Source organism: Saccostrea cucullata, unplaced genomic scaffold (assembly GCF_032062105.1).
Source record: "Saccostrea cucullata isolate Sc308-1 unplaced genomic scaffold, CSIRO_AGI_Scuc_v1 ctg93, whole genome shotgun sequence".
Classification (NCBI taxonomy): domain Eukaryota; kingdom Metazoa; phylum Mollusca; class Bivalvia; order Ostreida; family Ostreidae; genus Saccostrea; species Saccostrea cuccullata.
The window spans coordinates 420,534-444,613 of NW_026935164.1; the positions used below are offsets into that span (position 1 = coordinate 420,534).

At 34.8% G+C, this 24,080-nt stretch overlaps 1 protein-coding gene across 1 annotated transcript in view; it reads right to left on the reverse strand.

The window, feature by feature from the left end:
- LOC134242054 (adhesion G-protein coupled receptor V1-like) overlaps nucleotides 1-24,080 on the reverse strand; it is a 138,204-nt gene that overhangs the window by 53,179 nt on the left and 60,945 nt on the right. Inside the window, exons 63-81 of the mRNA XM_062724074.1 lie at nucleotides 21,062-21,301; nucleotides 19,450-19,575; nucleotides 19,083-19,250; nucleotides 18,504-18,896; nucleotides 17,989-18,183; nucleotides 17,496-17,731; nucleotides 17,082-17,227; nucleotides 16,517-16,759; nucleotides 15,970-16,145; nucleotides 15,485-15,760; nucleotides 12,642-12,794; nucleotides 10,432-10,655; nucleotides 9,685-9,844; nucleotides 8,553-8,715; nucleotides 4,815-4,928; nucleotides 4,506-4,687; nucleotides 3,980-4,165; nucleotides 3,458-3,619; nucleotides 3,226-3,313 (exon numbers count right to left, since the gene is read on the reverse strand). Coding sequence (XP_062580058.1) covers nucleotides 3,226-3,313; nucleotides 3,458-3,619; nucleotides 3,980-4,165; nucleotides 4,506-4,687; nucleotides 4,815-4,928; nucleotides 8,553-8,715; nucleotides 9,685-9,844; nucleotides 10,432-10,655; nucleotides 12,642-12,794; nucleotides 15,485-15,760; nucleotides 15,970-16,145; nucleotides 16,517-16,759; nucleotides 17,082-17,227; nucleotides 17,496-17,731; nucleotides 17,989-18,183; nucleotides 18,504-18,896; nucleotides 19,083-19,250; nucleotides 19,450-19,575; nucleotides 21,062-21,301 — 3,631 coding nt within the window. The remainder of the gene's footprint in view (nucleotides 1-3,225; nucleotides 3,314-3,457; nucleotides 3,620-3,979; nucleotides 4,166-4,505; nucleotides 4,688-4,814; nucleotides 4,929-8,552; nucleotides 8,716-9,684; nucleotides 9,845-10,431; nucleotides 10,656-12,641; nucleotides 12,795-15,484; nucleotides 15,761-15,969; nucleotides 16,146-16,516; nucleotides 16,760-17,081; nucleotides 17,228-17,495; nucleotides 17,732-17,988; nucleotides 18,184-18,503; nucleotides 18,897-19,082; nucleotides 19,251-19,449; nucleotides 19,576-21,061; nucleotides 21,302-24,080) is intronic.

The window sequence follows — 24,080 nt, forward strand, 5'->3', positions numbered from 1 at the left end:
CCCCTGGCGACAGGGACCTTTTTAACCAATCGGAGCCCTGCATTAGTTATTTTTAAATAAAAACAATTTAATTAGCCAATCAGAAGGCATAATTTCAGAATAACTATCTTCAACTTTCCAGGAAAGTGTCACTTTTCTGAGAACTGGCAAAGGGGAAAGGTCACAATTTTTTTTTTTTTGTTTTGTTATGAGAGTCAAGTGTGAGTCTGTGTAGAACTTAGTTAGAGGTTAACCATGATTTCATTCAACTGATTATTATCTCTTACATGTCTAATGTATTATTACATTTCATTGCATAACAAATAAATCATGGTTATGTCTGCCCAAACTTAACACTGTGTTGTCTTAATTACTTTATGTCATGGCTGCAGTTCCTAAGTTTTAGGTTAAGGAAATTAATTGAAATTTAATCCCCCACGAATATTTCTGCTTTTAGAGTACTTACTTGGGACTTTTTCTGAGTTTAATACTTACTTGGGACTATTTCTGTGGTTTATACTTACTTGGGACTATTTCTGTGGTTTATATTTACTTGGGACTTTTTCTGTGTTTTATATTTAGGCCCAAAAAAATTAATCAATAGTTTCTCAGGCACCGCCGCATCAGTTCAAAAACGGCCGCATTGATAAATTTTATTGACATATGGAAAAGGGAAATAACTCAATTTTCTATTTTTCAAAGTTGACAAAGAAAATCGAGTTATTCCCCTTTCCAGAAATGCTAAGATAGACATTTTTATTAGAAAAAACAATATATTTCTTCTATATTTAAAGTATTTTGTGAATTATCCTTTCAATAAATGTTTGGAATAATATTATTTAAAGTTGAATGCATATTATAACTAATTTACTAGAACAAAAAATAAAGAATTAGTAGATATTATCATTTTATTGAACAAATGGCATTAAAAAAGGTAAATCCTGTTTCAAAAAAAAAAAAAAAAAAAAAAAAGCCTGCCTGCCGCATTGAATTTTGAATTTTTTGGCCTGAGAAACTATTGATTAATTTTTTTTAGCCTTATTTGGGACTATTTCTGTGTTTAATACTTACTTGGGACTCTCTCTGTGTTTAATACTTACTTGGGACTATTTCTGTGGTTTATACTTACTTGAGACTTTTTCTGTGTTTAATACTTACTTGGGACTATTTCTGTGGTTTATATTTACTTGGGACTATTTCTGTGGTTTATACTTACTTGGGACTCTTTCTGTGTTTAATACTTACTTGGGACTATTTCTGTGGTTTATATTTACTTGGGACCATTTCTGTGTTTAATACTTACTTGGGACTCTTTCTGTGTTTAATACTTACTTAGGACTATTTCTGTGTTTTATATTTACTTGCGACTATTTCTGTGGTTTATACTTACTAGGGGCTCTTTCTGTGTTTAATACTTACTTGGGACTATTTCTGTGGTTTATATTTACTTGGGACTATTTCTGTGGTTTATACTTACTTGGGACTCTTTCTGTGTTTAATACTTACTTGGGACTATTTCTGTGGTTTATATTTACTTGGGACTATTTCTGTGGTTTATACTTACTTGGGACTCTTTCTGTGTTTAATACTTACTTGGGACTATTTCTGTGGTTTATATTTACTTGGGACTATTTCTGTGGTTTATACTTACTTGGGACTCTTTCTGTGTTTAATACTTACTTGGGACTATTTCTGTGGTTTATACTTACTTGGGACTCTTTCTGTGTTTAATACTTACTTGGGACTATTTCTGTGGTTTATATTTACCTGGGACCATTTCTGTGTTTAATACTTACTTGGGACTCTTTCTATGTTTAATACTTACTTAGGACTATTTCTGTGTTTTATATCTACTTGGAACTATTTCTGTGGTTTATACTTACTTGGGACTCTTTCTGTGTTTAATACTTACTTGGGACTATTTCGGTGGTTTATATTTTCTTGGGACTATTTCTGTGGTTTATACTTACTTGGAACTCTTTCTGTGTTTAATACTTACTTGGGACTATTTCTGTGGTTTATATTTACCTGGGACCATTTCTGTGTTTAATACTTACTTGGGACTCTTTCTGTGTTTAATACTTACTTAGGACTATTTCTGTGTTTTATATCTACTTGGAACTATTTCTGTGGTTTATACTTACTTGGGACTCTTTCTGTGTTTAATACTTACTTAGGACTATTTCTGTGGTTTATATTTACTTGGGACTCTTTCTGTGGTTTATACTTACTTGGGACTCTTTCTGTGTTTAATACTTACTTAGGACTATTTCTGTGGTTTATATTTACTTGGGACTCTTTCTGTGGTTTATACTTACTTGGGACTCTTTCTGTGTTTAATACTTACTTGGGACTATTTCTGTGGTTTATATTTACTTGGGACTCTTTCTGTGGTTTATACTTACTTGGGACTATTTCTGTGGTTTATACTTACTTGGGACTCTTTCTGTGTTTAATACTTACTTGGGACTATTTCGGTGGTTTATATTTTCTTGGGACTATTTCTGTGGTTTATACTTACTTGGGACTCTTTCTGTGTTTAATACTTACTTGGGACTATTTCTGTGGTTTATATTTACCTGGGACCATTTCTGTGTTTAATACTTACTTGGGACTCTTTCTGTGTTTAATACTTACTTAGGACTATTTCTGTGGTTTATATTTACTTGCGACTATTTCTGTGGTTTATACTTACTTGGGGCTCTTTCTGTGTTTAATACTTACTTGGGACTATTTCTGTGGTTTATATTTACTTGCGACTATTTCTGTGGTTTATACTTACTTGGGACTCTTTCTGTGTTTAATACTTACTTAGGACTATTTCTGTGTTTTATATCTACTTGGAACTATTTCTGTGGTTTATACTTACTTGGGACTCTTTCTGTGTTTAATACTTACTTGGGACTATTTCTGTGGTTTATATTTACTTGGGACTCTTTCTGTGGTTTATACTTACTTGGGACTCTTTCTGTGTTTAATACTTACTTGGGACTATTTCTGTGGTTTATACTTACTTGGGACTATTTCTGTGGTTTATACTTACTTGGGACTCTTTCTGTGTTTAATACTTACTTGGGACTATTTCTGTGGTTTATATTTACTTGGGACTATTTCTGTGGTTTATACTTACTTGGGACTCTTTCTGTGTTTAATACTTACTTGGGACTATTTCTGTGGCTTATACTTACTTGGGACTATTTCTGTGTTTTATATTTATTTGGGACTATTTCTGTGGTTTATACTTACTTGGGACTATTTCTGTGGGGTACTTTTCTACGTGTGTGAGGTTTACTGTGAACATCTCCTCCTCTTCTGGTATATTGTCTTGACGAACCTACAGTGAATTAAGAAATTAATTAAGAAATCAGTCTATACAGATTATCTCTTCTGATGGAACAAAGGGATCTTTAATTTAACTTTCGTCCTTTAATATCATATGGAATACAAATAAACACAAAATACATAATTAACAAAATACCTGTATAGTAATCAGTCCTGAAGTCACTCCTGGGTCCAGCACGATGGCATTGGTTTCTGTGGTGATAAAATCTACACCTCTCTGTGCACTGACCCCTACTGACCTGTATGTAATCTCTATTTTTCCCTCTGAACCATACAGTCTTTGGACCATTAAACTAATCTAAAACAAATTTAATTATTAATGGTTTAAATATCAAAATTAAGGAAAAAAGAATTTTTTATTGAGTTATTCATTGCGATAAACGAGTTATTGGAAAAAAAAGTAAGTAATGTCAAAATGAAATTTTCAAAATCTAGAGGAACCATGCGCAATAAGCCCACAAAATAATGGTTCATAAACTTTTATTCAGTGTTATGGTGAACTGCAGAGAAGGTACAGATACCCCCAATAGTAACAGAGGGACAAACAACCCCATCAATATATAACCCTCCTTTCAAGTGTGTGTGTGTGCACATGTGTGTGGGAGGAGTTATAGTAAACTCATGTTCTTTAAGATATCATTATTATAGTAGTTCTTACTGTCTTCTCCATTTCAGAGACACTGGGAGGATGCGTAGAATTGGGAGCGAATCGGATAACTCCATGAGGCTCCAGTCTGATAATGCTGCTACTGGGGGAGAGTCTAGCTCCTCCTCGGGCTGTCGTAGAGGGCGCTTTTGTCAAATGAAGGGCAAACAACTCTGTTTTATTCAGTACTGCAACAACCTTTTTAATGATAAAATGAGTTTCAATGATGTATTCACACATGTTTAAGAGAGGTCACTCAATCTTCAGCTTAGATGAGCAAAATACCCTAAGTCGTTTTATTTACACGGTTTTAATTTCACAATGCAAGAAATTAATTTAAAATTTCGTATAAGCATTTAAATGTTTTTAAAACCTAATAATAGGTTCATGACGGGTTTAATTTCACGGAGAAGTTACTCATAGTCACAGTCATTAGAAAGAGCCATGAACAACATCCTGCTAATGCTTGTTACTTGCCATTGCTAGTTCTAATGAACAATTCTCATTCAACCCATTTTTAAACCTAGAGTGTGCTTACAGAGATAGTGAAATTTTTGCTCTTTATTCCATGCTGTATTGTCAGAGATCCAGAAGGTGGAGTTATCTGCCCTTCAGTAAAAAATTCAGGTTTTCCACCAGAGGGAAAGCCACTTGTCCATGGGACATGAATTGTTCCATAAAGACCGTTGCGAGTAAGAACCAAAGTGGCCGTACCCGACTCTATCAAAGAAAAACAATCTCAATTTTTCAAACTGTATTGTATTGCAGTACCCATTAAATATCTAAATTTCACTTTAAGAGAATTTTTTTAAATCCGTTGATTTATAATAAAAAATAAGGAATCTACCTTCATCTATACTGGCCAGATTGTCTGTGAAGCCAACCTCACTGTTAGCAGCCAAGGCAGGCACCTTAACCTTTGTCTCTGTTTCCCCAGCCTTAAAGTTTGGAGGATCTGTCACTGTAAGTCAAAAAGCAGGACAGTCAGTGAAATAGGACCAAGCCAGCACAGTCAGTCAAATAGGACCAAGCCAGCACAGTCAGTCAAATAGGACCAAGCCAGCACAGTCAGTCAAATAGGACCAAGCCAGCACAGTCAGTCAAATACACTTCAAGGTTTATTTTCAATGTCACCCCGCTCACGAAATCGCTTTAAGAATCTACAAATTGTCGAGGAATTCAAATTCAGTAATTCAGCCACTTTAACCGCTTTTAATCCACTTTCTATTAGGGATATTACGGTCTTCTTTTCATCAATAGTAAGTTCTCGTCCCCTTCGTCCCATGCTTGTTGTTTACATTGACAATGGAAAAATAGCAGAAGTTATGACTACTTCCGGTTTACAAAGGCATTACATAATATACGGCAGCTTAATGGTGACATAAATAAGTCAAAATTGGTGAGTGAAAATAAATTTTTATTGAAAAACAATTATTGATTTAATTTATTTACGGCGGCCATCTTGAAAAAAATTGACATACTTTTGGCACGTGAGTGTAGGACCAAGCACCAGGATAATGAAGTAGTCTTACATATTATCTAAATTTTTATTCACTCATAAAATGGATATTTATAAACTGCCATTTGGGAATAAAATGAATAATGAGATGGGGGAAAAAAATAAGAACACTTCATGTTGTACATGTTTGTGTTATTTTCAATTAATCTTTTATGACTTGTCTTAAATCTGCTTCATGGTCTTGAGTTCAGTGAACGTAAAATATGCTGATTATGTTTTTATTATACCTCTTCAAATAATACTACACCATTTAATAATTACTTATTTCATATTATAACATATTTTTCTATGAAATAAATAGAAACAATTGGGGTTTTTACAGAGCTTTATCAGCCCCCATGAGTACTGTTATGCCCAGAAACTACTTATGAATTAAACTGTAAATGTATACAGTATATTTAGTGAGTGCAATATTTGGTGGAAATTACTTCTTGAACAAGTGTGGATTTGATTAAGCACATTTGTAAAGGTTCTACTTATCCATATACGTGCAAGACTTAGTGTTGTACTTTGTTTAGGGGGTTTCTTTCCACCAAAAAAGACTACACTACAAAATTTAATACATTTATGGCTGGTTGCGTATTTCGGATTTAAACCTACGATCAATGATTCCGGGTTTAAATCCAGGTTTTCGCGTTTCACGCATGTAAGGCTTGGCTGACTACGGCTCAGAATTACGGTAAATTCTGAACCTGGTGTAGGGGTGGTTTAAACCCAGCTTAATAACGTTTCCATGGATTTTTGGGTAGAATATTTCGATATTTTGAAATATTTCGATATTTTGCAGAAATGTTTTATGGTAATGATGATTGCATTGATAGATTTTGCAGTATTAAAAAAGCTATTCTACAAGAAAACTTTTATGGCCATAATGCATGGGGATTTTTCTTTTTGCACAACTCTTCAACAGTTGTTCAATGTGCCGTTTTAACACTGATGTAGCTGTAGCATAAAGTTTTGGGAGACACTTTTGAAATACACAAATGTACATGAACAGGAATTTTATAGAAACTTTCTAATAAACCAAATTTAAATCAATTTACGAATTTTACACTTTTGAACAGCTGATGATACACATTCCAATAATTATTAATAATGCCAAATTTCCTAGAGATAAAAAGTCTTTCATTTATTATCATTGATCAGGCTATCCACATGGCCGTAGGAACCGGGCCGGAGGTTGGGAGGGCAATATGTCCGTCCCCTATAATTTTGCCGCTGTATAAAATTCTCAAGAAAATATAGCTAATATGTGTTTTCTCAAAAATAATGTCTCAAAAGTTTTTTTTTCATTTGATTTTAAACTAAAAATCTAAATATATACATTGTTGCTTTATTATTTACCTATATTTTGTGTTTTGGTATTGTTTCTAAATTACTTATTCCAAGGACCCCCATCCCTGTTTTCTTCTCTTCAGTCTTTTGCAAAAGCTTTATTCTGTTTGCGATTTTATATTTTCTTATGGTTTGAGTTTCGATGAAAGATGCCCTGATTTGAATTAAATTGTATTGCATTTTTTCTGCATTTTTAATTTACAATTTAACATCAATATATATCTTTGTTTTTAAGGCCAAAAAAAATTAATTTCTTGGTTCTCAGGCCCTCCCTCATCTCTTCCAAGGGCGCCTCATTGACCCTTTTTATTGCTAAATCAAAAAAATAAAAACAACAAATCACCTCCCTCATCATTTTTTGAGGTTTTGTACAATGTAAAAAGCTGCCTCATCATGTTTTGGGGGCAATAAAAAGTAAAAAAAAAATGCCTCCCTCCCTCATCATATTTCTTGAAAAAAGGCCTGAGAACCAAGGAATTAATTTTGCATGGCCTAAATATATCCTTTCAATTTTCAACTAGTTACTAGTATATTAAAACTTGTTTTGAAGTGCTGTAATATTAGGAAACCTATTATCCTTCAACATTTTATATGAGTAAGTCAAGATTAGGTAAACCTTACTCAGTTTTATATCATGCAACTTAAATGCGACTCAGGTAAACCCGACTCAACTGGGGTTTAAACCCGGCTTACGTGATCCACGGATCAACCACTGAGCTGTACTTATTATCTGAGCCATAGGCAACCGGCCATTTAAGTATTATATGTCCTGCCTCTATTTTTAACAACTTCACATAGGCCTATATAAATACATGTAAAATGTACATTTAACATCACAAATATCCATTACTGATGTTGTAAGGATGTTTATGACAAGAAATCCACAGGACATCCATGCATGTGGGTAAATTAAAGTAACTGCATTAAAATATATAAAATGTTAATGTCTGAATCTCAGGAAATAATGCCCACTCTCTCTGTCTTTCAACTGATGAAGACCTGACAAGCTCTGTCCGTAAAGACAGACACATTTCCTGAAACTCAGTCAATAACCTTTAAATATTTACTTCAATCCCTAACTTTCACTTCAATACACCTTGGCTGGAGAAGAGAATTATAAATATTACCTATAAAAGTCAGTCAGTAAGGCTGCCTAAGAAGCCCCATACAAGTGAATGCATTGATTTAATAAATAGTACAGTATATCAGGAAATAGAGCTACCGTATAGCGGGTTTTCTTGGCGGGTGTAAAATTTGGCGTTTTGCCTACTCAAAGGTATGCCAATAAATCTGGCATAAAAAGTACAGTATATCAGGAAATAGAGCTACCGTATAGCTGGTTTTCTTGGCGGGTGTAAAATTTGGCGTTTTGCCTACTCAAAGGTATGCCAATAAATTTGGCGTAATTTATTTTAGCGGACGCAGGGTTTTAGCTCTTTGCAGATGGACACACAGAAGAGTACTGACTATTTTAGCGATAAAAAATTTAGCGGACTATCATCAAAACGCCAAAATAAGCCAAAATTAGCACCCCTCTAAAATTACCCGCTATACGGTATCTCTGGGAGCCAGAGTCCTGCTCATACCCTCAATGACTTATTTTACCAGTAAAATAACAATGTAAAATAATGTTATTCCCAAATGAAAAGGTGAAGTAACAAATGAAGCAGTAATGGTTTTCCTTTGAGTTTATAGAACAATGTGCTTATTTAATAAATTGTTAATAAATACCCCCAGCTCCTAGAAACTGGACTTGTGTCAAGGTTATTGTGAAGGTCGTGTCTATTTCCAGAAATCCGTCTCCACCAATCAGAACGTCCTGTGTCATCATGGATGTCCCTTCTGTAAATTCCACCGTTCCTGAACTCCTGCTTAGTATGACTCCTGACAGTGGCTGAATAATATAAAATTAAATTATATAACTGTTGTTTATTTTCCTAAAAAGGAGCTATCATCATCAGTTGTTGAAAGAGATTATTACACTCTCTGATTCATTATGAAGTTGATCAATGAATTTCGAGAGTCATTGACTTGAAAGTTTAAAAAACAATCGTCTACACAGAAGGAAGACAAATCACTGCATCAGATAATTCACTCATCTGATGAGTAGTGATTAACTCCCAACATGCATATATCTAATGAATCATTAATTTTCAATTTCTGTAAACATATTTCATTTGGCTGTGTACTGTAGATTCCTAATCATATGCGAGGAATTAATCATTGCATAATTTTGCGAGAAGCATCATGTGCGAAATAAATTTATTCGCTTTTATTTCAATGGTGCTGAAATCCAAATTAATTCTCCTGATTAACCAACCATCCATTCATGAATTTTATTTCGCACCTTTGGTGGAAAAAGTGTCCACTAAATTAAACACCTTTTGAAATCTGTTCTGTATATATATATATAAAGATCTACATGCATTAATTTAATAAATTCAGAAATGCATTAAATTAATACTACACTACCGATAACTTGTTAAAATATCAATTTCTGTGACATATCAAACATGCTAAATACAGTTACATGCAAATTCAGTTATAACAAAGTCATATCAAACATGCTAAATACAGTTAAACTCAGTTATAACAAAGTCATATCAAACATGCTAAATACAGTTAAGCTCAGTTATAACAAAGTCACTGGGACCTGTGATAATACTTTGCTAGATCTGTAATTTGTTAAATCTGAATAAGGAATTCGTTCATATTATATAGCTGGGGATCCAAGATAACTTCCCTATATCCGTAAACTTGCAATATCAGTGTCTGTACTAAGCAAGTTTTACTGTATATGTGACTGTGTCTGCTGGTTTGTGCATTTACAGTGTGTTTTCAGAGAGATAACAAGAATTTGTACCTGATCATATTTAATGACAAAGGTCACTATGACTGCACCAAAGGTCCCATAGTATCTGGTGATATTCAGTTTAACAAAGCGGTTTAGATCTGCCGGTTTTACATACAGAGACTGCAGGGACTGCTGGACTCCAAACAATCCATGGGGGTAGTCATTGAACCTAGGGACACACAGAAAACAAGAAATAACTATTTACAGAGAATAAGTTTTTAAAAAATAATTTTTATCTAACAATATTTATATTTGCTGATGTCTTTCCTTATATAACAATGCTAATAAAATTGAAATTCAATTTTCAATGACATGCAGTTGGTCACATGATCAGATTTTCTTGGGTATGGAAAGCAAACTGCACGAGCAATTTGGTAAGTTCCAACTGTGACGTCACATGACACCGTAGATACGTTACTTTGCATTTCAAAATCAAAGTCTAAATAATGCCTATATTTCTTTGTAGCATGAATAAAAACGTATAATATAAATATAACAAATAAAATATCATTTTTTAGAGTTTCATTGGGGTATGACATGAAGTTGGTACGTGATCAGATCTACGCCTTCGGGCGTTATAGAATTTGATCACATAACCGACTTCATGTCACACCCCTATGAAACTCTAAAAATGATATCTTAATTCTTAATCATAATCCTTTTGCAGCGTTTGCACATCATTTTATGGGCATTCAGAAAGTAATTATTACAAATGTAATTTATAATATATCATGTACAAGTATTCAAAAAACTTACAAAATTTTAAATGAAGAAGAATTGAACTGTGTATCAATTTCGGCCCCTCCCACTGTAGACTGGAGGACCAATGAGAATGTTTCAGTCAGTTCTGGGATCGTGTCAGGGAGCACCTGTATAACAATAGAGGAGTCCCTCTGTCCATCTGCCATCAGCAGTGTACCATTCCGTGGCTGAAAATCCAGAGCTTTCTCATCATAACTACCCTCTATTGTCCATTTTATCTATAAAAACATAAAAAAAAAACAACAACATGATTTAACTTTCTGTCTCATTGTTCAACTCAATATCAATTGCATCAGAAATTATTTCTCCTCTCTCCACTCAAGTACTATAAACCAATTATTATTCTAACATTTTTTATTTGCAATTCTTCAGTTTGGAATCCATATGCGACAAATTATTATTGTGACAGAGGCAAAATTTTACAAAATAACATAGGCAAATAATTTGTGTCAAAAAATATTCAAGAGTAGAAGAGGGCCACAAAACTTGCAGATATTTCTCATTCGACTAAATGCTGGTTTACAGTATTCTACATTTTCCTATATTTCTCATTCGACTAAATGCTGGTTTACAGTATTCTACATTTTCCTATTGTAAAATAAAAGATAATTTTCACAAAGATAATTTTTGTGAATACATATATACTGAACAAAAAAAGAAACGCATAATCAGAATAATATGAAATTCTAAGTTTTCAGTTTAAACCTTATATTATTTAAGCGATTTTAGAGTGTGTTGTGATAAAAATCAATGTTGCAAATTGAAAAGTCAAGTTGAGGTCATTTTCATTGCCCCCAAATTCAAGGGGCATAACAATATGTACTGTGCAAAGTCTCAATGCTAGTGGGTTTCCAATGTACGGATATCGTGGGGGAATATCATCTCATTTCAGTCTTATGCGAACAATTTATGCATTTTTATGCTGATTTTTTCATCCAGCAATTGTAGCAGCAGTTTTTACAGCAAGTTCTGAATCGCATGAGGTGATGAAGGGGGGGGGGGTGTCTGGCGGTCCTGCCTGGTTGTGGTTACCTGCGGATGGCCAGATAGTGGTCTTCAGACGTTAGTTTTAAGGTTGCAAAGCTCATTGATTTATTTTAAATACAGTTGCAACTTCCTGTTGCGTAGCTCCACTTAGTATCATCGTTAGCCTGGTTGTATTCAACTTTGTTTGGGCATGGCATTGCAGTATTAACATTGCAATCAAATCTTAAATATGGGTTTAATAGAAGTGTTAAAAGTTTCTCTAAATCCAAAATATCAATGAAAATAGACATCTGATTTAGAAGAAATCATGAAAAACACTACTTTCATAAACATGTTTAATCAAGGGAGATAATTCAACACTTGGGTTTTAAAACCCCATGTTGTCCTTTAAATAGATCACAGGTATCCAATGATATAAAAAATAGTTGCTTCATGTACATTTTAAAAATTTCTTTGACGAGTAAAACAATATGCGTTTCTTTTTTTGTTGAGTATATTATGCATTGCCTCTACACTACTGAATCTTAATGCTCAAAACTTCTACATGTACTGCTATCAGTGGTAAACAGAAACTCATGGATGAGATAGATATCCCAAGTGTTAATATAGATAGAATGACAGTATCCATGTTTTGCCCTTGAAAACATCAAATACCTGTCTCATTGAAATTTGAAATATGAGTGGCACAATGACACCAATTGTTTAAAATTTTGTAAGGTTTTATTAGATTTTATTCAGTGGTATAGAAGGAATTGTGGATAAGAGATAGATGCCCTCAATTTTTGGAAGAAAAATTGGGAGAGTCCATGTTTTGCTATGGTGAAACTTTCAAAATCTGTCAGTTCAGAAAATACAATGGATAAAAAGATCTGATGTCTAGAAGGATGGAGATCATCCTAAACCCTCCCCATTTACAAGCAGGGGGTATCATTTGTGATTTCATCTACTCATAATGAATATTATTAATTTGAATATTTGATTTTTTTTTATTTCAATTTGAATGTCACAAATTTATTTTAAATATCACTTTTTTCATATTAATATCACCTCTTCATATTGAATAAGTGATACCACCAATTGAATTGTTCATATTATTTAGTGAGTGCTAAAACTGGAGGTATCATTATATTGCAATAAAAATGATACCAGCAACTCATCACGTTTTACCTGTTTACTATCTATATGTGTTTATTACATTGTACTTTCTACAGTGTTACCTGAATACTACCCGTAGTCCCCGTACCAAACCTCCTACTGATAGGGAACATGAGTTCCAGAGGAGCGATCCCTTCTGGTTCCTCCACAGTCCTCACGGACTGAGCTTGGCCCTCAAATCTCACTATCCCATTAGGATGGCCAAATTTATCTATCTACAATACAAATATTATGATACATCATTGTCTTATAACAGTCTTCCCAATAGTATTGAACTCTGACCTTCACTTCAAATTTACTCTGACATGAGATGTTTGTAAAACACTTATGCCCCCCTCACCCCAAGTCCAAAAGGGCATAACTCTGTCAACAAGAGGCCCATGGGCCACATCGCTCACCTGAGCACCAAGGGTAGGACTAGTATAAAATGGCTTTTTATTGTAAAGTTTAAATCCAAAAGTAGTCCCATGACCAATCATGGATTTGCTATTTTTTAGAAAATGATTGAGAAGAAGATTTTTAAAGAATTTTCCTATATATTTCTATGTAAAACTTTGGTCGGCCATTTTGGCCCCGCCCTACCCCCGGGGGTCATGATTTGAACAAAATTGAATCTACACTACCTGAACATGCTTCCATATAAATATGATGAATAATGGCTTTGTCATTCTTGAGAAGAAGATTTTTAAAGAATTTTCCTATATATCTCTATGTAAAACCTTGGTCGGCCATTTTGGCCCCGCCCTACCCCCGGGGGTCATGATTTGAACAAACTTGAATCTACACTACCTGAGCATGCTTCCATATATATATATGATGAATTATGGCTTTGTCATTCTTGAGAAGATTTTTAAAGAATTTTCCTATATATTTCTATGTAAAACTTTGGTCGGCCAAAATCTACCCCCGGGGGTCATGATTTGAACAAAATTGAATCTACACTACCTGAACATGCTTCCATATAAATATGATGAATAATGGCTTTGTCATTCTTGAGAAGAAGATTTTTAAAGAATTTTCCTATATATTTCTATCTAAAACTTTGGTCGGCCATTTTGGCCCCGCCCTACCCCCAGGGGTCATGATTTGAACAAACTTGAATCTACACTACCTGAGCATGTTTCCATATAAATATGATGAATTATGGCTTTGTCATTCTTGAGAAGAAGATTTTTAAAGAATTTTCCTATATATTTCTATCTAAAACTTTGATCGGCCATTTTGGCCCCGCCCTTACCCGGGGGGTCATGATTTGAACAAACTTGAATCTACACTACATGAGCATGCTCCCATATAAATATGATGAATTATGGCTTTGTCATTCTTGAGAAGAAGATTTTTAAAGAATTTTCCTATATATTTCTATGTAAAACTTTGGTCGGCCATTTTGGCCCCGCCCTACCCCCGGGGGTCATGATTTGAACAAACTTGAATCTACACTACCTGAGGATGTTTCCCCATAAGTTTCATCTTTCCTGGCACAGTGGTTCTTCACTAGAAGAAGATTTTTAAAATATACCACTAAATTTTCATTAATTCCCAATTATCTCCCCTTGAATAAGGGCGTGGCCCTTCATTTGAACAAACTTGAATCCCCTTCACCCAAGGATACTTTGTGGCAAGTTTGGTTGAAATTGGCCCAGGGTTCTTGAGAAGAAGTCGAAAATGTGAAAAGTTTACAGACAGACAGACGGACAGACGAACAAACAGATAGACGGACAGACGGAAGCCGGACAAAATGTGATCAGAAAAGCTCACTTGAGCCTTCGGCTCAGGTGAACTAAAAATGGTGTGATTGTACCCAAAACAGAACATGACCTAGATATTTATCTGATAAATCTGTATACCAAATTTCATTTCAGTATGTGCAACCTCTGCAAAGAAAATGAACGGAAACTGCAAATAATTGGAATTTTTTCTAAGTCAAAGGGGCATAACTCTGTCAAAAACGGTGCAATCGTACCCAAAACAGAACTTGGCCTAGATATTCATATGATAAATCTGTATATTAAATTTCATTTCAGTATGTACAACGGTTGCGAAGAAAATGAATGGAGACTGCAAATAATTGGAATTTTTTTAAGTTCAAGGGGCATAACTCTGTCAAAAATGGTGCGATCATAACCAAAACAAAAGCTGACCTAGATATTTATGTGATATATCTGTATACCAAATTTCATTTCAGTATGTGCAACGGCTGCGAAGAAAATGAACAGAAACTGCAAATAATTGGAATTTTAATAAGTCCAAGGGACATAACTCTGTCAAAAATGGTGTGATTGTACTCAAAACAGAAATTGACCTAGATATCTATCTGATAAATCTGTATACCAAATTTCATTTCAGTATGTGCAACCTCTGCAAAGAAAATGAACGGAAACTGCAAATAATTGAAATTTTTTCTAAGTCCAAGGGGCATAACTCTGTCAAAAATGGTGCGATCGTACCCAAAACAGAACTTGAACTAGATATTTATGTGATATATCTGTATACCAAATTTCATTTCAGCATGTGCAACGGTTGCGAATAAAATGAACGGAAACTAAGTGGACCGACAGACAGCAGCAAAGCAATATGCCCTCCCTTCTTCGAAGGGGGGCATAAAAATTAAGTGTCCTTCCCTTTTATCAGCCAGTATGAATTTTCCAATAAATCTTGTAGATTATGAAGTCTAATGGTGTATGTAACTATCCTTTACTTTGACCTAGATTTTTGACTAATGGAAACTAAAAAGTGTGTATTTTCTAGGTATCCTTAATCTATGAAGTAAATATGAAGTAGTTGAAAGATTGAAATATACCAAAATGTTACACATTTAAGTGCTGAGGAAAGGACAGATAGATGGCTACATGTAGAGGGACAGACCCCATTACAACTATCATGAACAGAACACATGAGGACGTACTATAATAGTTATCTTTCCGGCGGAGGTGCTGATTTCTCCGTTTCCTGTTCCTGGGGGACTTCCCTGTACGTTATATATCTCCACCACAAAGGATTTCTCCACCTCCCAGGAGGAGAAGGGCTTCAGATCCAGAACAAAAGACTTCTCCACATTCTCTCCACTTCTCCACACCAGTGACCCCGAGGTGACCTCTCGATTTCCAGACACCATACTGATGTCATTGGTTGCTTCTAAGACTTGCAGAGGGTTATTTGGGCCCATAATTCTCCAGTACACCTAAGTTGATAAGATTCATAAAACATTTCAATCTGATTTCTATTTTAAAAGCTAAATACATGTATGTATTTATGAAAATGAATAAAATCAAAGTTCATAATGTTTTGATGCATTAATTTGTGGAAAATAAGTTTTACTTCACCTTTATTAACAAGAAAACAGGTTGTGAGAATTATAAACATCCACTGCTAAATATAGGTTTTACTCACGGTCTGTTGCCCCTCTAGTCCCCCTTTTCTCTCTATGGTTACAGTCTGCTGAATCAGTCTCTCTGGATTTGGAAATCTAAACTTCAGGGGAGACTTGAATCCAAAGTTTCCATTGGGAAAATCTGACTTGAGAATGGTTACCAGTGTTTTGTTTGGGTTTCCTAACCTGGCTCCACCTGTTGTAAGTCAGAAACAAAGTTTTACTTCACTATCTACTTGAGAATTTTCAAGAAAATGCAATGATCATCTCCTGATTCACAAAATGCTCATTTAATGAATTCAGTTTACATTAATGAACAAGTTGAAGATTTCATGGATAGGAAAGTGTGATAATGCACAGATAATTGAGATCTTGAGAGAATATGATTTTTTTGTGTGTTGCCCCAGCTTCATAAAGCGATAGATTCTGTGTGACCTGTTTAAATAAAGGATAAATTTTGCTCGCTTATCTGTCTTTTGTTCCCCTTCATATTCTTTTTAGCATACAAAAAATCATAAAAACAAAGCTTTAAAGTTGAATTTCAGCTCTGGAGGTTAGAACCAGTACCTAACACAGAGAGCAGTCTAACTTCAAATGTCTCCTCAAACTCCATGTCTGAATCATCCCTTATGGTGATATCAATGGTGGTGTTCCTACTGCCATTTGCCATGGTAACCTTGTTACCACTGACAACATAGTCCACTCCCTGTTCTGCAGTGATGTTGTGTACAGAGTACATTATTTCTATGTCTCCGTAGTTCCCTCCTTCTCTTCTCAGTGGGATCTGAGCTACACCTGACTCCTCAGGTACTGAAATCATGGAGAATCAGTAAGATTTAGATCAAGACAAACATGTAGTCATATATGCTGAATTCTATTGAAGTCTATTGGACTATTAAGGATTCAGCTTTGAATATAATTAAATTCATTGCATATATGGATGTAAAAGTCCAGTTGAATTTTGTTATCACAAAAACAACTAAGCTATTTAGCCCCACTAGAGAATAAAAGTGCCTGACTTGCACATTTTTCAGTGAAAAAAAAAAATATGCAGCAATTTGACATCCAGCTTGTGGATGGGCAGTTAACTCATGACTCGAGCAATTAAAATCCCCTTTTCTTAACTGCTCACCCCTGAGGTTGCCTCCTTCCACATCAAACTGTATTGTGCCCTCAGCATTGTCATTCTTGTCTATCAGAATGGTCTTTACATCCAGCTCTCCCAGACCTGGCCTCATGTCAAGCTGGAGACCACCCACCTCACTATAGTTGTTTTTGCTACAAAATTGCAACAAAAAAAACATTAAGTTTTGACTTTATATTTATTTAGGTAAGGAAAAGATAGGCTTTTGCCTCAATTGCAGTGTAACTTATGCTCTTATCAGCTTAATCTGAAACAAAATGACTGGCCTTAACACAGAAGAAATGAAAAAAAAAATCAACACAATCACATTAAAATCTTTTTTTAAAAATATAACATGCTAATTAAGTGTGGAGATATTGTGAAAATGATGTATGTAGAAATGCAAAGCCTTTTTCTTCCTACCCAGGGTTCACCAGTCTAGCAGACGTCAGATTTACATAGAATTCCTCGGGCCCCTCGGGAAGATCATCCTGTATAATCCGTATATCAATGGTCCGTATCGTCTGACCCTGCTGGAAGGTCAAGGTGTTGGTTGCTGGGTAAAAATCCGTGTAACCCTGGGCAGTTCCCTGTGTGGTGGTATAACTGACCAACACCTGATTGTCAGTTCCTTCTGTCCTGGTTACAGAAATGGTCACCTAAAAATTATAAACAAATGAACTATAAATAGAATCAGTCATATGCACTGTACAAAATCAAGGGATTTCATATATGAAAATTTGATAAAGGGTTCAATACTTTGATTACATGTAAATATTCACATCTGATTTTAAGAAGCTTTTGTACATGTCCTTGCCACCATCTTTTAATTCTTGTAATATTCGAATCATTGCCATCTAGTATTGGTATAAGATGAACCATTAGGATACATTATGAATGAGGCAGTCCATCCTACCTGACTTATGTCTTCTGTGATGGCGGTAAGCTGGGGGACATTAAACTGGAATCTTCCGTGTGGGTAGTCACTGGCAACGAAGACAACACTGGCCATGATGGCAGATGGATCGGGAGAGACAGTGGCTCCTCCTGTGGCAGACGTCAAGTGGAGTGTGTATGTGGTTCTCTTCTCAGGAACCGTGTCATCAATAGCCTACACAGAAAATACACCAATAAATGTTACTTGATTGTATTTTGTCAAACTTTCTGAGTTCATATTGTGTGCAACACATTTCTTATGAGTAGTTTTTCACCATCCATAATCATTTACATAATTAAAAAAAAACTACTGCTAAGAGCAATAGATGATTGATTTGAAATAATGTGAAATATTTAATTTACAGACCTGCCTACCCCAAAAATAATGTTTTCTGTAGTTTTCAATCAATTTGTCCATATATTGAGATCTTTGAGACAAGATTTTGTAAAATTGGGAGAGTAGGTCTGAATTAACAGGACTAGACTTTGTCAAACCTGTAGTGTGATAAATGTGGTTTGTTGAAGGTCAGCCATGCTAACTATTCCCTCTACTTGATGGAAAGCTGTGGTGGCTCTGGGGATCAAAGACCAAGTCACACTGACACTGCCATAGATACCAAGGCCACGGGTGATCGCGACCTTGACCTGACCATCATAAGATGGACTGGATTCTAAGGGCTCCCCAATGTACACAGTTCTGTACTCTGGAAGGATACTGATGGTGCCCCTGGCCCCTGGGTCTGCCTCTATTACAACCGTGCTGTCTCCCAGTGTGGGGGATATGTCAGCACTGTTGTCAGCTGAGATCAAAGACACTCGGAATCTCTCCTCGCCTTCTAGTGTAGAATCCTGTTTGGTTCTTAAGGTTATAGTCTTTGTCTTCTCTCCCTACAGGAATATATCATTATTATCATAATAAAACAACACATTTTAAAGTTATTCTTATTAGATTCTCTTTCACGTTCTTGTTTTTTTGTTTACTTCAATACCAGAATAAGACATCAGACATCTGTGTCATTTAAACTTTACATATAAGTAATAATCTGATGGTTAATGATGACCAAAACTATGTACATGAGCAAACTGCAATTTTCCAGCTCTTGGTTCCAGAAAGTCATTAAAGGCTTCAGCATTGAGTCTCCATTGTACATTGACGACCCCATCACTTCCCTGTATCCGCTCCACAGTAAGAGTGGTCTCCCCTTCCGGATCAGAGGGACTAGCTGACTCCTTCACTCTCACCTGTAAAAGTTTTTTAAAAATCCTCAAGTTTTCTCACATTTGAAAATCTATGGTATTTTTGTGCTATGCATGTTTTATTGCTTCTTTCAAAGAAGTTTCATTAAGTATTTATATTTTCTGTGTTAAAGTTCAAATCTAAAAATAAACTATGAAATGAGTGGGTCTAATTTTCATGCAATGCAATTCTGGCTTGTTTTACCTCAGGCTGTGAAAATTGGAACAGTCCGGTTGGAGAATCGTTTTTTAAAATGGCTATCCTTACTGATGTCATGGATCCTAATTGTGATAAACCACTGCTAACACTCAACAGCTTCACATCAAATGTCTACAATAAAATGAGTGATTAATATACTGACATCATTAGATGAAAATACTAGTGTATGGTTAACATTTTTTTAACTAGAGGTCCATGAGCCATACTGTACAGCAGGAAATTAACTCGCGGAGTTAATTTTCGCTATATTCGCGGGAAAAGAAATTCCGCGAATTCAACATACAGTGAATAATTCTTAAAACGTTTTATAAAGATAAATTGAAATTTTATTATTTTCTGTGATTAGATGTAGACTGTCTTTATAATTATGTGAGTGCCTGGATCAATTACAAACACGTAGTTGTTGCGATTTTAAAAGCTTATTAATTGTTTAATTCATTTCTATAGCTTAAGATTAATTTTGCCATCTAGTAGAAGTGAGATGTAATTATTTAATAAAACATGTTTGTTTAATTTCACCCGTGCGTATCACTCAGTCATTACCTCTAATCAAGGCATTTACTTAGTAAACAGGGTAACGACAATTAATTAATTTCAATTATATGACTAAAAGTTCAACATTTTTACTACGGTATAATTTTTTTTTTCTGATTTGGACCCGGAAATAAACAAAAATTAAATGCGTAGCATTATTTTGACTTCAAATCGGGATCAGTCCGGTGTTTCATTATTATTCAATCGGGATCAAAATCGACACAATATATAGACTTTACTTTTCTGTCTGATATGCGCGATATACAGCTCATATACATTACAGACTTTCGTAATATTCTATAGAGACGGGAAATAACACTTCACACAATATATACCTACAGAAAAATGCTTGCAAGCTGTTTAAGAAATTTTTGGTTTTTCCTTTTCCGCGAATTCAAACGATTTGTTGAAAACTGTACAAATCGCGATCTTTTCCGACCGCGATTTTAACCTGCTATACAGTAATGTTCACCTAAGTAACTTGAAACATGCTGTTTTCAAAATTTTTTTTTTAAAGAAACTTTTTGAATTTCCCTAAATATTAAAAAATAATCCCCTATATATCAATACGAGTGAGCATGGCTTTGCTGTTCTTAAGAATAAGATTTTTCGACATTTCTCCTAAATATTCCTTTGAAAAAAAAGACCACTCATTGTGGTCCTAGAAAAAATTGTTAAAATATCTGACCAGATTATCACACATTTTAAGTTATATCTTCCCTGAAGAGAGGGTGTGGCTCTTCAATTATACAAACTTGAATCATCCCCTAGAGTCAACGACACATTGTGCCAAGTTTGAATGAAATTAGCCCAGTAGGTCTTGAGAAGTTTAAAATGTGAAAAATTTATACACAAAGAGATGGACTCCACACAATTTTCAATCAGAAAAGCTCATTTAACATTTCAGCTCAGGTAAACTAAAAAGTTGGAAAGGAGATGCCCCTTAATTTTGGTAAGGTTTTTCGAAGAATATCAAATCAAAAATAAGTAAAAGCTGATCGCAACAAAAATGATTAATTCATAAGGTGGACATTTACAATACTGCCTTTTTTAACTTAATTACCTCCATGGGTTCATTTATTGTGTCATCCAAAATATAAATGATGATATCAGTATGTGCCTCCTCATTCTTTAAACTAACTGTACCACTGGATGGCCAAAAATCAAGGATGCTTGCCTCCCTTGGCTCCGCCTGCCAGGTCAAGGTCACATCTCCAAGGAAACCAACACTGCGACTGACCCTCAGCTTTACAGTGCTGTTTTGTCCATATTCTTCATATGTATCAATTCTACCCTCAATGTTCTGAATAAAAATCGAAAATATTTAGTTAGTTTACAAACCTTTTAAAAACTTGTTGAACACTTTCAAAGATTGAGGGTGTATTTGGTTTGGACTTTGAAGGATTCTGAGAGTGCTTGAAAAATGAAAAATACATTAATATTTCATAATATTAAAGCATTTTATAATGCATATATATATTGGGTTTACATTAATATTTCGTAATATTAAAGCATTTTATAATGCATGTATATATTGGGTTCTTGTGATATAAAAAAGGAAAATGTTTTCTCTGGTTAATGGGTGCAAAATAATACATTTTTAAACATGCTTTCTATAAAGTTACTATCTCTGGGTCAACTGATCTCTCCACAACTTTAAAACATTATTTTAATTGAACAAAGTGAGCGAACTTTTACAAAAAAATGGACCAAGAGCCTAAACTAGATAAATGAGTTTATAAATCCAACTCTGACAAGGACCCACAGATAAACAATAAAATAAGTAAGTTGATGCTTAGGCATCAGCAAATAGTCAGATAATTATTTTTATTATATAGTCTATTTATAGTCCCTATATAATCTATACAAATGCAAACAGTTCATAACACTACATATTCACTGGATTTTAGGCCGTATTAACCCAAGGGTCACTGCGCGTGCAACGGCATTGTGACGACACAATCAAAACCTCAAACAATGTTGTAAACAATTGTGGCCGTATTCACCGGAGGGTCACTCCGCGTGCAACGGCATTGTGATGTCACAATCAAAACCTCAAAGAATGTTGTAAACAATAGTTGCAACGGCTGCAGCGAGCTATGATATCTAAGCAGGAATAGTGTTAGACAAACCTATCGTAGGATTATTTATAAACACTTGGACGTCTTACACATAGCGAAACTCGGAAAGGAAATCACGGAGATTACAATCTGTAATCTGGACATTTTGTTTATTTTCAACGATGCAAATTCGCAATTGAAAATGGTGTCGTCATGCAGCCTTCAATGTCTTATTAATTCAAATCCGGACTATATAATACAAGAGGCCCATGGGCCTTATAGGTCACCTGAGCATTATGCAACAACTTTCCAGTGATTGAATTTGATTCATGTTTTAACAATTAAGCCAGATACTATGGCATTCACAATTTTGAAAGAGGTTGATCATCATAACAATACACTTAGCATATATTTGGCTATTTACCCATATGCAGGGTAAGGGTATATAATCAGTAATATTCAGCAATAATCAGTAGTGCCCCTACCACACATGAACCCCTGACCCTTAGGCCTTGATATTTGATTAATACCAAGGAGCAGATTTCAAACCATTCATTCATTTTCAGTATATAAGTACAGCCCCCCCTTCTATGGTACCCCTGACCCTGGGGCCTTGAAATTCACAATTCTGGAAGATCCGGGCCCTTGTCCAGCATAACTATATAGGTAGTTCATCTGCTTAATACCCTGGAGCAGAGAAGAAAATTTTCAAAGATTTAATGTATTTTCACTATATAATATATATATACTAGAACCCCTGCCCTGGGGCTATAAAATTCACAATTTTGGAAGAGGCATTCTTGCTCATTATAACTATGTACTTAGTTAGTTTATTTAATTCCTAGGAGCAGTGAAGAAGATTTTCAAAGAATTCATGTATTTTCACTATATAATCAATATGTCCCACCCTAACACCAGAACCCCTGACCCTGGGGCCATAAAATTCATTATTTTGGCAGAGGCACTCTTGCTCATCATAACTATGCACTTAGTTAGTTTATTTAATACCCAGGAGCAGAAAAGATGATTTTCAAAGAATTCATGTATTTTCACTGTATAATCAATAGAGCCCCGCCCTTACACCAGAACCCCTGACCCTGGGGCCATAAAATTCACAATTTTGGTAAATTTGCTCATCATAAAAAATTTATTTAATACCCAGGAGCAGAGAAAAAATTTTCACTATATAATCAGTATTAACACCAGAACCCCTGACCCTGGGGCCAAACAAATTCACAATTTTGGTAGAAGCACTCTTGCTCATCATAACTATGCACTTAGTTAGTTTATTTGATACCCAGGAGCAGAGAAGAAGATTTTCAAAGAATTCATGTATTTTCACTATATAATCAAAACCTCAAACAATGTGACCCTGGGGCCATAAAATTCACAATTGTGGGCATATTCATCATAAGTATGTGCTTAGTTGGTTTATTTAATACCCAGGAGCAGAGAAGAAGATTTTCAAAGAAATAATGTATTTTCACAATCAAAACCTCAAAGAACGTGGGGTAAACAAATCACAATTTTGCAACAGCTGCATAACTATGCACTTAGTTAGTTTATTTAATACCCAGGAGCAGAGAGAAATTTCACAATTTTGGTAGAGGACTCATTTGATTTCATAAACACTTTGACGTCTTGACACATAGAAGAAGATTTTTAAAGATTGCATTAGTTTTAGTGGTTTTGGCCCCACCCCTCAGGCCCCAGGGGGGCAGGGATCATGAAATTCATAATTTTTGTTCCCCTTCACCCATAGATGCTTTAGGCCAAATTTTTGTTTATTTTGCAAGAAAAAGCTGAAAATGTTCAAATGTTAACGCAAAATGCACGTCGTCACAACGCCTTCAATGGATGAATTTATTCAAAGGTCACCTGAGTTTACTCATATAATAAAACAATTATGGACTCTTTTGGTGTTGAATATGGTTTGTTATTCACCAGAAAAATATCAATATTGAGAGAGGCGAAGCTGAGGTCAATATTGATATTTTTCTGATGAATAACAAACCATATTCA